The sequence below is a fragment of the Piliocolobus tephrosceles genome, chromosome 8, assembly GCF_002776525.5.
Source record: "Piliocolobus tephrosceles isolate RC106 chromosome 8, ASM277652v3, whole genome shotgun sequence".
Classification (NCBI taxonomy): domain Eukaryota; kingdom Metazoa; phylum Chordata; class Mammalia; order Primates; family Cercopithecidae; genus Piliocolobus; species Piliocolobus tephrosceles.
Window position 1 is genome coordinate 117,981,750 of NC_045441.1, and position 13,681 is coordinate 117,995,430.

Below are 13,681 nucleotides of genomic sequence, written 5' to 3' on the forward strand. Positions count from 1 at the left end.
ATTTCAGTGATGAGTCTGAAACCATACCTCTAAGTAGTGGGGTACAGACTGAAACCCAGGCGTGCCCAAATCCCAAGCTTATCACACATACAATCGCCAGACCAGACCACTTGCACGTCTCAAGCACTCCAAACTCACAAAGCCCATGCCAGACACCAGGAGTGCCGGTTTATTAAAAGGGAGGAGGAAAGAGTGGCCCCTTCCCCTTCAGCCTGCTCATCTCACAGAGATCACTTTCCCGGGAGTGTTACTCCCATCCATGTGCTGTACAGGCCAGAAACCTGGAAGTCACCCAGGTCTCTCTTTTACCTCACTCCCCGAACACGCCACTCTGAAATCAGTTTTGTCCTAAATATCTAAGTATCTCTCGGCTCTACCTACTTCTCTGTGTTTCCCATTATCACCACCTGAGTTCTGGCCACCATTATCTCTCACAATGGCCTCCCAATCTGTTTTTTCCTCCCTCAATTTCGCGTCCGCTCACAGCACAGTCACAGTGAGTGACAGCTCTAAAATGTAAGTTTGGTGATAGCACTGTCTTACTTGAAAACCCTCAGCGGCATCAGGATAACTCTGTCCTCAGGATAACTTCCAGATCCTTTTTTTTTTTTTTTTTTCAAACAGAGTCTCGCTCTGTCACCCAGGCTGGAGTGCAGTGGCGCCATCTCAGCTCACCACAACCTCCTTGCCCGGGTTCAAGCAATTGTCCTGCCTCAGCCTCCCAAGTACCTGGGACTACAGGCACATACCACCTCACTGGGCTAATTTTTTTTGTATTTTTAGTGGAGACGGGATTTCACCATGTTGGCCAGACTGGTCTCAAACTCCTGACCTCAGGTGATCCATCCGCCTCGGCCTCCCAAAGTGCTGGGATGACAGGCGTGAGTCACCGTGCCTGGCCTGCAGATCCCCTTTTTTTTTTTTTTCCCAGACAGGGTCTCGTTCTGCTGCTCAGGCTGAAGTGCAGTGCCCTGATCATAGTTCACTGTAACCTTGAACTCCTGAGCAAGCCCTGCTGCCTCAGCCTCTCGAGTACCTGGAACTGTAAGTGTGCGCCACCACGCCTGGCTAATTTTTTTTTTTTTTTTTTTTGAGACAGAGTCTCGCTCTGTCGCCCAGGTTGGAGTGCAATGGCACAATCTCGGCTCACTGCAGTCTCCACTTCCCAGGTTCAAGCAATTCTCCTGCCTCAGCCTCTCGAGTAGCTGGGACTACAGGCGCCCACAACCACGCCCAACTAATTGTTTGTATTTTTAGTAGAGACAGGTTTTCCGCCATGTTGGCCAGGCTGGTTTCAAACTCCTGACCTCAGGTGATCCACCTGCCTCGGCCTCCCAAAGTGCTGGGATTACAGGAGTGAGCCACCGCACCTGGCCTACATGGCTAATTTTCAAAATTTTTTGTAGAGACAGGGTCTCACTGTATTGCCCAGGCTGGTCTACAACTCCTGAGCTCAAGCAATCCTCCCCCATTGGGGAAGCACTCCCAAAGTGCTGGGATTATAGGCGTGGCGTGAGCCACCATGCCCGGCCTTACCAATTCTTTAACTTTCCTTGAAGGCCCTACGCTCTCTAGTCAGTACGCCTTTGCATATGCTGTTCCTCTGCCTAGAACACCGTCTTGCCCTCACTTCTATCCCCTCCGTCCTGCAGGTCCTTCAGGTCTCAGCTTAGATCTGAAGCAAGCTTCTTGGGGAAGGGTTCTTTGGATGCCCCCTCTCTCCATGGGTTAGTTACCATGGATGTGTGCTTCCATATACTTTTCACATTCTAACCATTAACACACAGCTCTGTAGTCGCCTGTTCCCCTGACTTTCCACCTCACTAGACAGTATCATCACTAACTTCTGCATTCCTTTAATTGAACAAATGCGTATTACTTGTTAAATATGTGTCATAGGTACATACATACACGATAAAGACCCAGACCCTGCCGATGAGATCAGTAACTGCATCTCTTCTCTGGGATCTCGGCGTCTAAACAGCGCCAGGTTCAAATCGCTTGTTGAACGAATGAACCAAGGAAGGAGTGAATGAACGAATGAATGCCCACGAAGGACGTGGTGCCGCGCAGCCTTCTGGGAATCGTAGTCCCCTGCTTCGGGCCTGTCTTTATGGCGCAGGCGTATTCACGTGGAGGCCGTGTTGCTGTTCATGCGCATGTCCGGGAATGCGGCTCGGAGAACTGCGCATGCCCGAAGGAGGGGTGGGGCCGACGGGGAGCCGTACGGCGGAGGCGGGGCTTCAGTGGCTTTTGGTGCTCTTGGGTGAGCTCTGCCCGGCTGCGGGGATGGCGGGGAGGGGGAAGCTCATCGCAGTGATCGGAGACGAGGACACGGTGACTGGTTTCCTGCTGGGCGGCATAGGGGAGCTTAACAAGAACCGCCACCCCAATTTCCTGGTGGTGGAGAAGGATACAACCATCAATGAGATCGAAGACACTTTCCGGTACGGTAGCGCGCGAGGCCTGAACGGGCCCTTCTGCTGCCTAGTGGAGTGCGGGGCGAGGGTGGAGGCGGCCCGGGGACCGAGGCGTGAGGCCCGGACGGGGGTTAGGGGACGGTCCTGAAAGTCCGCCCGCCCACCTCCGCGCCCCAAGTTCCCGTTTGGGGATGGGTGGCACCGACGCTGTATCAGGTCCACGAGCTCCCCACCTCACATGATCGTGTGTCAGGAAAGAAGGGGAACAGAGCTCGTGACGGGCTAGGCAGTGGGCTCGGACTTTGTTCTGCTTTCCCCTCCTTTACAGGCTCACCATCGTCCTGTAAGGCAGGGATGATTTTGTCCTACTTACAGGTGAGAAAACTAAAGCTCGGAGAGGTTAAGGCACACACTAAAGTTACAAGTGGGCAGAGGCAGAGCTGGAATTTGAACCTAATCCTAACCCTTTCTACCTTTGGTAAGCCAGGTACACGCTCTGTACAGCTCTCCTCAGTCGGCCTCGGAATTTCCCCTTGGTCTTGAGCACAGTAGGCAGAAAATGTCAGGACTGTGAGAGCCTTCTGCTAAGACCTTGCACTCAAGCCCTCACTCCTGCCTTAGGTCAGAGTGTGGGCGCAGGCATGCCTTTAATCCACCAGGGGTCCTGGTGACTGGAATTGAGGATAACAGCTTCCTATTCTATCCCTCACCCCTTCTTCAGGTTCGCTGTACTAAGTCTCAGGAATAAACCACTCACCTGTTTCCCCCCAAACAGTCCAGCCCAGGGCTGCTGGCTGAGACTGGTTCCTGCTGCCGGGTGTATTAGGTAGTTCCTGGACCTGGTAGGCTGTTACCTGCCGATCTCTAAGCTGTCTAGTAAAGTGACCCAAGTTACCATGGGAGAAGGACAAATTTTACTTCAAGAATTTTTTATGTTTCCAATCAAAAGGGACCTCAGAGATCAAATCTAACCCAGTGACTGGCGGAGGGTGGGTGCTCAGTAAATAATTTTTAACTAGTAAATAAATGAATGAGTCTGGGCGCGGTGGCTCACGCCTGTGATCCCAACACTTCTGGAGGCCAAGGCGGGTGGATCACCTGAGTTCCACCCGCCAGGCTGGTTGGAGTTCGAAACTAGCCTGACCAATATGGTGAAACCCCATTTCTACTAAAAATGCAAAAATTAGCCAGGCATCATGGAGGGTGCCTGTAATCCCAGCAAATCAGGAGGCTGAGGAAGGAGAACTGCTTGAACCTGGGAGGCGGAAGTTGCAGTGAGCCGAGATCCGCCACTGCACTCCAGCCTGGGTGACAGAGGGAGACCCTGTCTCAAAAAAATCAAATAAACGAATGAATGGGTGGGTGATCACAGGAGAGGAGGATCACAAGGCCAGGTTCTTTTTGGGCAGAAAGTATGATTCCTTCATCAGCGTGTCTTCTGCTAGCTTGTGATCTTGGTTCATGCCAGACTTTCCCTCTGACCCCTCCACCACCCTCGTCAGCATAGACCTTGAGGCCTTCAGTGGTCTCATCAGCCCTATTTTTAAATTAATTTGTTTTCTTTCTAAAAGTTAATGTGTCCTTTTTTTTTTTTTTTTTCTGAGACAGGGTCTCACTCCTGTCACCCAGGCTGGAGTACAGTGGCATGATCACAGCTCACTGCGGCCTCGACTTCCCAGGCTCAAGTGATTCTCCCACCTCAGCCTCCCAAGTAGCTGGGACTACAGTTTCCCAAGCAGCTGGCACATGCTGCCACATCCAGCCAATTTTTTGTATATATGTACACATTTTTTTTTCTTTTTTTTGTAGAGATGGAGGTCTCACTGTGTGGCCCATTCTGGTCTCAAACTGTAGGGTTCAAGCAATCTACCCGCCTCGGCTTCCCAAAGTGCTGGGATTATAGGCATGAGCCATTGCACCCAGCCTTCAGTATCTGCACATAAAAAGGGATCTGTATACATATAATCGTATCCTTCCCCTTTCTGACACCATCACTGCATATTGAATACACTAGCGGGCACCCTAATTAATCTTCATTACCAGTTCACTTGGAAGCATTCCGGGCAGCGTTGCAGAAGCCAACCCTAGTCAGCATGACCCTCCGCTTTGGGATGAAATTGATGCTTGGTTGAGTTGACATAGGGTTGAGCGTGGCAGCCTTTCCCCTAGTCCTCTGTGCCCTCTGGGTCATGCTCATTCCCCTCCACTGCCCAACCCAACAACTTGGAGGCAGGAGAGAAGGCAGCCCCAGAGCTGCCCTAGACTCCTGTCTCATCTCTCCCCACAGGCAGTTTCTAAACCGGGATGACATTGGCATCATCCTCATCAACCAGTACATCGCAGAGATGGTGCGGCATGCCCTGGACGCCCACCAGCACTCCATCCCCGCTGTCCTGGAGATCCCCTCCAAGGAGCACCCATATGACGCCGCCAAGGACTCCATTCTGCGCAGGGCCAGGGGCATGTTCACTGCTGAAGACCTGCGCTAGGGGACTCCTCACAGCCCTCAGCCCTTCCCTCGTTTCCAGGCCTCTCCCCAGGCTTGCCATCAGCCTTCTTTACTTTTTGAGCCTCTGATTTCCAATTCCCTGCCCATTCCCACTCCATTAAGAGGCTAGGTGAGGCACTTCTAGGTTGCTGGGGCTCTGCTGTTAAAGCTGGTTAAGAAACAGGAAGCCTGACCATCTCCCTCCACTACCTGTTCCCTGTGCTGTCACACAGTGTCATTGTTGATGTTAAATTAAAGTCATATTCTTGTTTCTCTCCAAACGGGCTGGGTGCTGGAAAGTACATGTGTGGGGTGAGGCCATGGGGCAGATTCAGTTGGCAAGGATGGAAAAGGTGCTGCCAAAGACAGGCATAGAAGAGCTGGCCCAGGAGGATCGTGCTGGGAGGCAGAACTTAAGGACTGGTCCTTGGATCAGAGAAGACCAGCTCTGGTCTGGGAAGGAATGGGAGGAAGCTTGAGCCCAGCCCCCACCTCCCCCACCTTGCTCAGCATTGGGCTGGGAAGGGGGCCAGACCCAAAGGACAGACGCAGAAAGCACACAAAACCTTGGAGCCTCTGATGCCTGATCCCGCGTGGGCCCTGCGGGAGGTTTGGGGAGCAGGGCTCTTAGCCAGTGGGCCCTGGCCCCAGGCTGCCTCAGGAAGCCAGGCTCATGGGGTCTGCTGGGGCCACAGCAAGTAGAACCCTGGCCCTGTGTGAGGTGAGGCATGGTTGCTAGGTGACTGCCAGGGCAGCCACTCGCCATCAGAGGCACTCTGCTTGCTGTGCTCACCCCTCAGCTGCAGCCACCCTGGTGCCACTCCTTCTCAGGCCACCATGTCACGGCAGCTCAACATAGACACGTTACGGCAGAACTTCTGGAAGGAGGAATATCTGAGGGAAAAGATGTTGCGCTGTGAATGGTACCGCAAGTATGGGTCGATGGTGAAGGCCAAGCAGAAGGCTAAGGCTGCAGCCCGCCTGCCCCTCAAACTGCCCACCCTGCACCCCAAGGCCCCACTGTCACCCCCACCCGCCCCCAAGTCAGCCCCTTCCAAGGCGCCCAGCCCTGTCCCAGAGGCTCCTTTCCAGTCAGAAATGTACCCAGTACCACCTGTCACCCGAGCCCTGCTGTATGAAGGCATCTCCCACGACTTCCAGGGGCGCTACCGCTACCTCAACACTCGAAAACTGGACCTGCCAGAGACGCGATACCTCTTCCCCATCACCACCAGCTTCACATACGGCTGGCAGCTGGGTGAGCCCAACCTCTTGGAAATCACCTCAAAGACAGGGCACCTGCCATGTCCTAGGGAGTGGGCATCCTAGTGAAGGGTCCAGACCATAAACAGAGCAAGGAGATGACCAAGAAGTGTCAACATGTGCCACAGAACTAGGGAGTGGTGGTGGGCGGGGAGGCAGCGGCCATGTGCTGCTATTTATTGGATTTTCAGGAAGGGCCTTTCTGAGGACCTGAGGCCTACAGCCAGATGATAAGGATGGGTTTGGATTTTCTTTGGTGTGCAGGGAAGCTGATGGAGTGGTCCAAGCAGGTTTCAAGAGTGACACTGATGAACCTTTTAAAAAGTCACCCTGGGCCGGGCGCAGTGGCTCAAGCCTGTAATCCCAGCACTTTGGGAGGCTGAGGCAGGCGGATCACGAGGTCAGGAGATCGAGACCATCCTGGCTAACATGGTGAAACACCATGTCTACTAAAAATACAAAAAATTAGCCAGGCGTGGTGGCGGGTGCCTGTATTCCCAGCTACTCGGGAGGCTGAGGCAGGGGAATGGTGTGGACCCCGGAGGCGGAGCTTGCAGTGAACCGAGATCGTGCCACTGCACTCTAGCCTGGGCAACAGAGCAAGACTCCGTCTCAAAAAAAAAAAGTCACTCTGACCTGTATGTAGGCAGTGGCCTTTTGAGGGGAAATGGTAGAATCTGGCATGTGAGTTGGGCATCTGTTTTGTTACCCTGTGGTAGTAGCCTGAGGAATCAGCAATAGAGCTGAAATCAATTCAGGATGTTTGGGGGAAGACTTAGTGGAACTCACCCATGGATAGAATGTGAGAATAAGGGGAAGAGAGAACAATCGCCCAGGTGTTTAGCTAAAGCCGCAGTGACAGGGAAGACTGGGAGAGGTCAGGGCTGGAGTGTGCATGAACAGGTCCTGTTTAGTCATGTGTGTTTGGCTATGTTATGCTTGAAGTGTCTGTAGGGTGACTGTGTCTATAAGTCTGGATTGAAGTCAGAGCTGAAGATGCAAATTCAGAGGTCATTTGAATATAGGTGCTTTTTTTTTTTCTTTTTGAAGCAGAGTCTCACCCTGTCATCCAGGCTGGAGTGCAGTGGCATGATCTCGGCTCACTGCAACCTCCGCCTCCCAGGTTCAAGAGATTCTTCTGCCTCAGCCTCCCGAGTAGCTGGGACTACAGGCATGTGTCACCATGCCTGGCTAATTTTTGTATTTTTAGTAGAGACAGGGTTTCACCATATTGGCCAGGCTGTTCTCCAACTGCTGACCTTGTAATCTGCCCACCTCGGCCTGCCAAAGTGCTGGGATTACAGATGTGAGCCACTGCCCGGCCTATAGGTGCTATTTAAATCCGTGAGATCACCTAGGGAGCTCAAGTTGCTGGAATCTGATGGGAGTGGGGGCAGGAGGGCTGAGCCAGAGGCGGGTAGGGGATGGCGTAGGCAGGAAGGCTGTCCATCTGGGCTGAGTCTTTTTTCTGTGAGGTTGAGTCAAGGCTATCAGTGGAGAGTGAGCCGAGCTCAGGCAGTGGCGTAGCAGAGATGAAGAGGAAAGGTGTGGAACAGGCATGTGCCATAGAGGGCTGCTGGGTGATGTTGCTGGACGTCCCATTGCTGTCTGTGTTCATGAATGTCAAGTGAGACTCCTCGGCCCTGTGTCCTTCTCCAGCTGCTTGAGTGTCTTGCAGAAAAGGTGGATGGTTGGGGATTGACTCAGTTGAGATTTTGCCCCCAAACATCCCTTTCCCCCAGGTCCCTAAAGGGAAAGTCAGGGAAATAACTTTCTAACAAAAGCAGGAGGCAAGCCCTAGAAGGGGGGAGCAGGAGACAGAAGGAAGTCCCATCTCTTCACAGTCTGTCCCTCTGACAAGCAGGCTAGGGTGGCCCCCCTCCTGGCAGGTAGAGGATCCTGAAGCTGGGGTAATGATGGCAGATGGCTGCTGTATGTATCCTGGCCTCCAGCCCGCTCCCAGTATTTGCAGGTAGCTCCCATGCCTCCAAAGCATTTTCCATTTCTTCCCACAAAGTGGCTACTCCACTGACAGATTCCTAGGGCTGTGCAGACAGGGCTCCCATGCTCTGTGTGTCCTTCCCTCAGGAACCCATGCTTGGCCTCTAACATCTTTTCCCAGGACCCCCAGTGAAGCAAGAACTGGTCTCCTGCAAGATGTGCCGCATTGAGTCATTCTTCCGCAAGAACGGGGCCTTCGCACTGCTTGATCCCCGAGACCTGGCCCTCTGACAGTGGGCCAGGTGTGGGCTTGGGGGAGGGAAGAAGAAATAACAGGCCTCCTGGTGGGGCAAAGCTGTTGTGTGTGTCTGTGCCCCTCTGCTCTCCCTGGCCCTGAGGCTGCATTCAGGCCTTTCTGAAACTATCTGACCTGCAAAAGTTGCCCTCTTGCTTTTTCCGTAACCCTCATCTCTTTAATCATCCCTTTGAGTACCCAGCAATGACCAGAGGGGGCTGGGAAGGGCGAGCACTACTCTGCAGGCATGGGACCCGCAGCACCAGGGGAACATAGTAGTTCCAGGAAGTTCTGAGTGTTCCTGCGGAGAGAGCGGCCTGTCATCTCGGAGGCCAGGGAAAGGGGACTCCTGCCACCGCCACACCCCTCCTTGCCCGCCCCTCACCTGGCCCCGAGGGCCCGCAGCCGCCCGGTCCTCTCCCTATGCATCTGTTCCAGCTGCTTCCGCAGGGCGCGCCGCCGCCCAGTCGCGTCCTCCTGTAGGTGCAGATCACTGAGCGTCCGCGGTTCAGTGGGGCGGGCAGGGCAGCACCTGGCACACCCGCCCCTTGCGCCCCGCCCGAGTCACTGCCAGAGTGCAGTGCGCTCACTTCAAAGGGACCCGGGCGCACCAAGCTCGGCCCCTGCCCCGTGCAGGTTCCTTGTGGCCCCACCGCCTTCTGGGGGTCTTGCCTGTGGCGGTAGTTGAGCCGGGCTGGGCGGGAGCCCCACGGGATGAACCCGGCAGTGGCGGTTCCTGGCGATGTGGAGGCGTTCCAGGACCTGCAGAGGGGCAGTCAGCGTCCGGCCGCCCCTCGGTGCCCCTCCCGCCCCAGGCAGGCCCCAATCCCGGCATGGGGACGCACCCGGAGCCACTGCTGCTCACGGTCCCGCCGGCGCCGCCACCTGGCTGCGCTGTGCAGCTCCAGCAGCCGCTGCAGAGCCGCCTCCTGCTGCGCCGCGCTCAAGCCCGCAGGCGCCTTGGCCCTGCCTAGGGGGGCCGGCCACGCGGCCTTCGAGGCTTTGGGACGCTCAGGGTCGCCCCCGCGACCCCAGAGGGCACCCGGAAGCCGAGCCTGGCCCACCTCCTGCTCCCCCGGGCCGGGGCCCACTCCAGGGCCCTGCAGCCCGTGCGGATCGCGCTCCGGGTCTGGGGGCCCCCGGAGACCCCCGGGGAGCCCCTGCTGCCCGGATACCTTGGCGCGCAGGGTCGCTGGCATCACAGCTCCGGCTCCGCGACCTGGAAGCAGCTGCGGGGCCGGGGGCTTTGGGCCGGGAAGCGCAGCCCACGCCCCCTCCTGGGCGACCCCCAGGTTTGCCACCGCCGGTGCCGACTTTTGTGTCTCGCCTCTGATCATGCCCTGCATCATCGCGGTAGTCCTTCTCCGGAGGTCTGGGCTCTCCCTGCCCACAGGCTTTGGAGTCTGGGCTTTCAGGGACCCGCAGGAGTCCCTCCGATGGCTCCGGGAGCCGCCTTCCTCTGGGAGCTGTACAGTGGCCTCCCCGGGAGCCACCTCCCAGGCTTGTGAGATATTGCCTTCCCAAGACCGCAGCATCTTCCCCAGACTCTGGGGACTCGCCTTTCCCTGGCACTTAGGACTAAATTCTCTTCGACTCTGAGGAACGCCCCTGTTCTCACCCAGGGGGGCCTCCTCCCTCTGATCCTGAGGAGCTCTTGGGCTCTGGCCCCGCTGTGTCTTCACCCTCTGACGCTGAGGAGCATCTTTGATCTCGCCCGGGGAGGCCTCCCCTCTCTCATACTGAGGGGTCTCTGCTTTCTGATCCTGAGGGTCCTCCTCTCTCAGACTCTGAGGGGTGTCCATCCTTGGCGGTCTTTGAAGTTCTGCTCTCTCCTGGCCGGGGTGCGAGTCCCAGCCCAGTCCTTCAAGGGCATCTTGGGAAGGCGGGTTTTGGGAGGGCAGGTCTCCCGGCCCAGGGGTCCCGGGAGTGAGCTTTCTTTCCTGGGTCTCAGGTTCTGCCTCACTCCTCTCTTCCCTCTGGGCCAGGTCCTGGAAAGGAAGAGCACTGTGGGCCCAGGCTTGAGAGGGAACCTACAGACCCGACCCCAGCAGCCAGCCCTTGCCTGATTCCTGAATTTGTTAAAGCCATTTAATGTAGTGTGGAAGGTGCTTCACTGAAAAGCCTCCCCCTCACCCCAGCAGCCTCCTCCCGGGCAGACCCACCCCTGCCATCCCCAACCTGAGACCCTTGACCTTTTCACCTTGTACTCTGAGCTGCCTGGCACCCCAAAGCTCCTCCTGGTAGTGGGGTTCAGCTCTTGTAAGGAGCCTGAGGAAGAAAGACCAGTGTTGGGAGCTCATGTCCCTTCATGGACAGTCCACCTAGACTAGAGCCAGGAAGTTTAGGGAGTCCCAGCACATGGCTAGGGGTGCCCTGAGGGTGCTGTCTGAACCTCAGGCTGTCACAGTTCATCAGCCAGCCACGCACTTATTTGTCATGTGTGCCTGCCAACAGCCCACCCCATCTTTCTCATCCTCCCAGCCAAGGCAGACTACTCCGGAGGGACCTGCACAGCCTCCTCCTCAAGACCACCACGGGAGGCCTGGGAGTGAGAAGGGTCACGGTGCTGGGCGCCTGGGTCCCTCAGCACCGGCCGCTCCCCCTGTGTCCTGGTGTGCCCATCAGGCCCAGAGAAGAAACCCGCTCTGGGCATCTTACTTTTTACTCTTACTTAGAAGAAACCTCCCTTAGCCTTTTCTTTGTTCCTGACAGCAAAATCAAAGGAAATTCAAGATGAAATTTTAGGCCAGAGGCTGGCCTAAAAACTGCAAGTGTTCATAATTAACAAAAGAAATCTAAAAAAAGAGATGATGTGTTGCCGCTCCCCTGCAGCTGTGGAAGAAGGAGAGCTGTTCTGCATCCATAAAACTGGTTAAAAGGGATTTCATAAGGTCTGAAATTGAGAACTTTCCCAAGAATACCGCATCTTGTTCTCTTGTGCAATATCAGACGTGTGAATATTCATAACAGTAACCAAATGGGTGCACTCTCTGTGAAAACACATCTTTCAAAGAGTTGTTTGAACAAAGGAGTCTTATAAGACTCCTGGGCCTTTAGAAATAATTGCCACAAACTGCAAAAACAACCTCCAACCTCCCACCTCTAATTCTCATCGGTTGTCTTACTAGAAAATTTATTTCTCTGGTGATAATGTTATAATTGATATCCCTGTCATCTCAAGACGTAAAATACTTGTAAAAACTTCTCTTCAATCAGAAAATAATTATTGGCAGTTTTCTTCTCTTTCATGTGTGTGGTGGAACAATAAAAAGCTTGTGGCTTTGCTACATCTATTATTTAACAATTTGAGAGTCTGTTTCATTTAAATTAATAGGCTCAAGGCTCATAGTATCCATTCCACTGCCTGTTTATTGTCATGCTGTTTCTAGCTTGTGATCTAAAGACAGGCACCCAGTCTCCTTGATCTCTGTATATCTCCAGTGCCTGGCTGAAGGGTGGCAAAGAGGTGGCCTGTGCCTGGCTGAAGGGTGGCAAGTAGGTGGCCTGGAGCTGGTATTGTGTTCCCTCGTCCCTGGGCAGCCAGTGATGCTCATTCCTGAACTTTCTCCCCTGAACCCCAGTTTAGCATCAGAATCCTACTGGACACACTGCCTGAGACAGCTGGTACCAACCAGGTGGAATTGGCACATCAAATAAAACCTACTTGCCATCGCTGGGTGTCCTGGCACTCCATCAGGAAGTGTGAGATGAAGAATGAGTGAAGAATGAAGTCCTGGGACTTGGGGAGAGGACCTTCCTGCCTCATCCCAATCCAATCTGGCTGCCCCAGCCCCAGGGGCCCCCTGCCCTCCCAGCTGGCAACGTACCGTGTGTGGGCTCTGCAGGTCTTCCAGGGCTCTCCCACCCTTGGCCTGCACCACTCCTGGCTTCACCCAGATCTGGGGCCGATGATGGGTCTCCTGCCTGCCCCCTGCAGGAGTTCAAGGGCTGCCTCTGATGCACCTCTCTGGGCTCTAGAATGGGAGGGGGTCTGCCTGCCAGTCTCCAGAGACCCCCCACCCCAGCATACAAACACTTGAGTCCCAGGTGGCCGCCCCAGTGCCCTCCCTCCTCCCCCATCACCAGATCCTGGGAGCTGGAATTTGGAGATTAACTTTTCCAGGGGCTGTGGGGCAACCATGGGTGCAACTAAGAGACCAGGAGGCATAACGAAGGGCACTGGCAGGACTGCAGAAGGTGACAGAGAAAGAGCCCAGTTCACAGAGGGAAAGGCAGGATTCCCCAGGGAGACTCACCCTTCCAGGAGCTGATGGTTCTGGCTCAGGGAGTCCCTGTCCTGGGGTAGAGGGTGCAGCCTAGAATTCTGGAAGGGTTGGGGGCAACCTAGTCCACATGGCTCCATCCCCTAGTGTGACAGCCAGCCTCTAAGATGGCCCCTAAATGATCCCTGCCTCCTGGAATTCATACTCTCTGTGACCGCCACTTCCCTCCACGCAAAGGAGCCTGGAAACGGATCCCTCCTCCCAGTTGAGTCTCAGATGAGACCACAGTTCTTGCCAGCAACGTCGGCTGAACCCTTCCTAAGTTGCACCACGAACACCCGCTCCTGCTACGGCTGAGGGTGCCTTGGCCCAGAGAGGGCTACTAACCTGCCCAAAGTGACTCAGACAGCTGTTGGCTGAGCCAGGACTGGGACCCACATTCCCAGTTCCCCACTCTGTTCTGGGCCCAGTCACCACAGCACCCCCTCCTGGAGTCTCAGCCCAGCTGTGGCTCTGGAGGGAGGGGCCAGCGGCTGGGGCTGTCAGCGCCTGTGTCTCGTCGGCACACTTCATTGCCTTTGCTCTCTGGGGCCCTGCCAGGCTGCTTTCCTCCCACGCGGTGGTCACATGGAAAGGCTTCCAGGTATCACCACACAGGTGATTTGACCAAGACAGTCGTTAACTGTGGAATGAGAATAACGGCCTGCCTGGAAGAGCAGGCCTTGTGTGCCAGGCGTAGTCCACTGCTCCTCCCAACAGCCCTTGGAGAAAGATCTCTTCTTGTGAGCGTTTTCTTTCTCTCTCTCTCTCTCTCTTTCTTTCTTTCTATCTTTCTTTCTTTCTTTTTTTTTTTTGACGGAGTCTCACTCTGTCGCCCAGGCTGGAGTGCAGTGGCGGGATCTCAGCTCACTGCAAGCTCCGCCTCCCGGGTTTATGCCATTCTCCTGCCTCAGCCTCCCGAGTAGCTGGGACTACAGGCGCCCACTACCTTACCCGGCTAGTTGTTTTGTATTTTTTTTTTTTTTTTGAGACGGAGTCTTGCTCTGTTGCC

The 13,681-nt window shown here is 55.1% G+C and overlaps 3 protein-coding genes across 3 annotated transcripts; 2 read left to right on the forward strand and 1 right to left on the reverse strand.

The window, feature by feature from the left end:
* Positions 1-1,773: 1,773 nt before the first annotated feature.
* On the forward strand, positions 1,774-5,189 carry ATP6V1F (ATPase H+ transporting V1 subunit F). Its single transcript, XM_023223434.2, has 2 exons — positions 1,774-2,447; positions 4,708-5,189. The coding sequence occupies exons 1-2, from the start codon at positions 2,041-2,043 to the stop codon at positions 4,907-4,909; spliced, it is 609 nt and encodes a 202-aa protein (XP_023079202.1). The 5' UTR covers positions 1,774-2,040; the 3' UTR covers positions 4,910-5,189.
* Positions 5,190-5,322: 133 nt separating this feature from the next.
* ATP6V1FNB (ATP6V1F neighbor) lies at positions 5,323-9,400 on the forward strand. Its single transcript, XM_023223435.2, has 2 exons — positions 5,323-6,166; positions 8,294-9,400. Exons 1-2 carry the CDS (start codon positions 5,746-5,748, stop codon positions 8,401-8,403), a joined length of 531 nt encoding a protein of 176 aa, XP_023079203.1. The 5' UTR covers positions 5,323-5,745; the 3' UTR covers positions 8,404-9,400.
* Positions 8,564-13,451, reverse strand: LOC111550163 (G protein-regulated inducer of neurite outgrowth 1-like). Its single transcript, XM_023223433.1, has 8 exons — positions 13,018-13,451; positions 12,664-12,731; positions 12,235-12,338; positions 10,608-10,675; positions 9,253-10,395; positions 9,080-9,169; positions 8,793-8,884; positions 8,564-8,708 (listed from the first exon to the last, which is right to left on the reverse strand). The coding sequence occupies exons 1-8, from the start codon at positions 13,201-13,203 to the stop codon at positions 8,642-8,644; spliced, it is 1,818 nt and encodes a 605-aa protein (XP_023079201.1). The 5' UTR covers positions 13,204-13,451; the 3' UTR covers positions 8,564-8,641.
* Between the last annotated feature and the right edge of the window lie 230 nt (positions 13,452-13,681).

Bases quoted from the DNA above. Each gene is read 5' to 3' on its own strand.
- ATP6V1F (XM_023223434.2), top strand. From the start codon at position 2,041: ATGAATGCCCACGAAGGACGTGGTGCCGCGCAGCCTTCTGGGAATCGT. The intron at 2,448-4,707 runs GTACGGTAGCGC...CTCTCCCCACAG, and splicing joins GAGATCGAAGACACTTTCCG to GCAGTTTCTAAACCGGGATG.
- ATP6V1FNB (XM_023223435.2), top strand. From the start codon at position 5,746: ATGTCACGGCAGCTCAACATAGACACGTTACGGCAGAACTTCTGGAAG. The intron at 6,167-8,293 runs GTGAGCCCAACC...ATCTTTTCCCAG, and splicing joins CACATACGGCTGGCAGCTGG to GACCCCCAGTGAAGCAAGAA.
- LOC111550163 (XM_023223433.1), bottom strand. From the start codon at position 13,203: ATGAAGTGTGCCGACGAGACACAGGCGCTGACAGCCCCAGCCGCTGGC. The intron at 10,396-10,607 runs GTGAAAAGGTCA...CTTCCTTTCCAG, and splicing joins CAGGCAGCTCAGAGTACAAG to GACCTGGCCCAGAGGGAAGA. The intron at 9,170-9,252 runs GTGCGTCCCCAT...GCCCCTCTGCAG, and splicing joins GTGAGCAGCAGTGGCTCCGG to GTCCTGGAACGCCTCCACAT.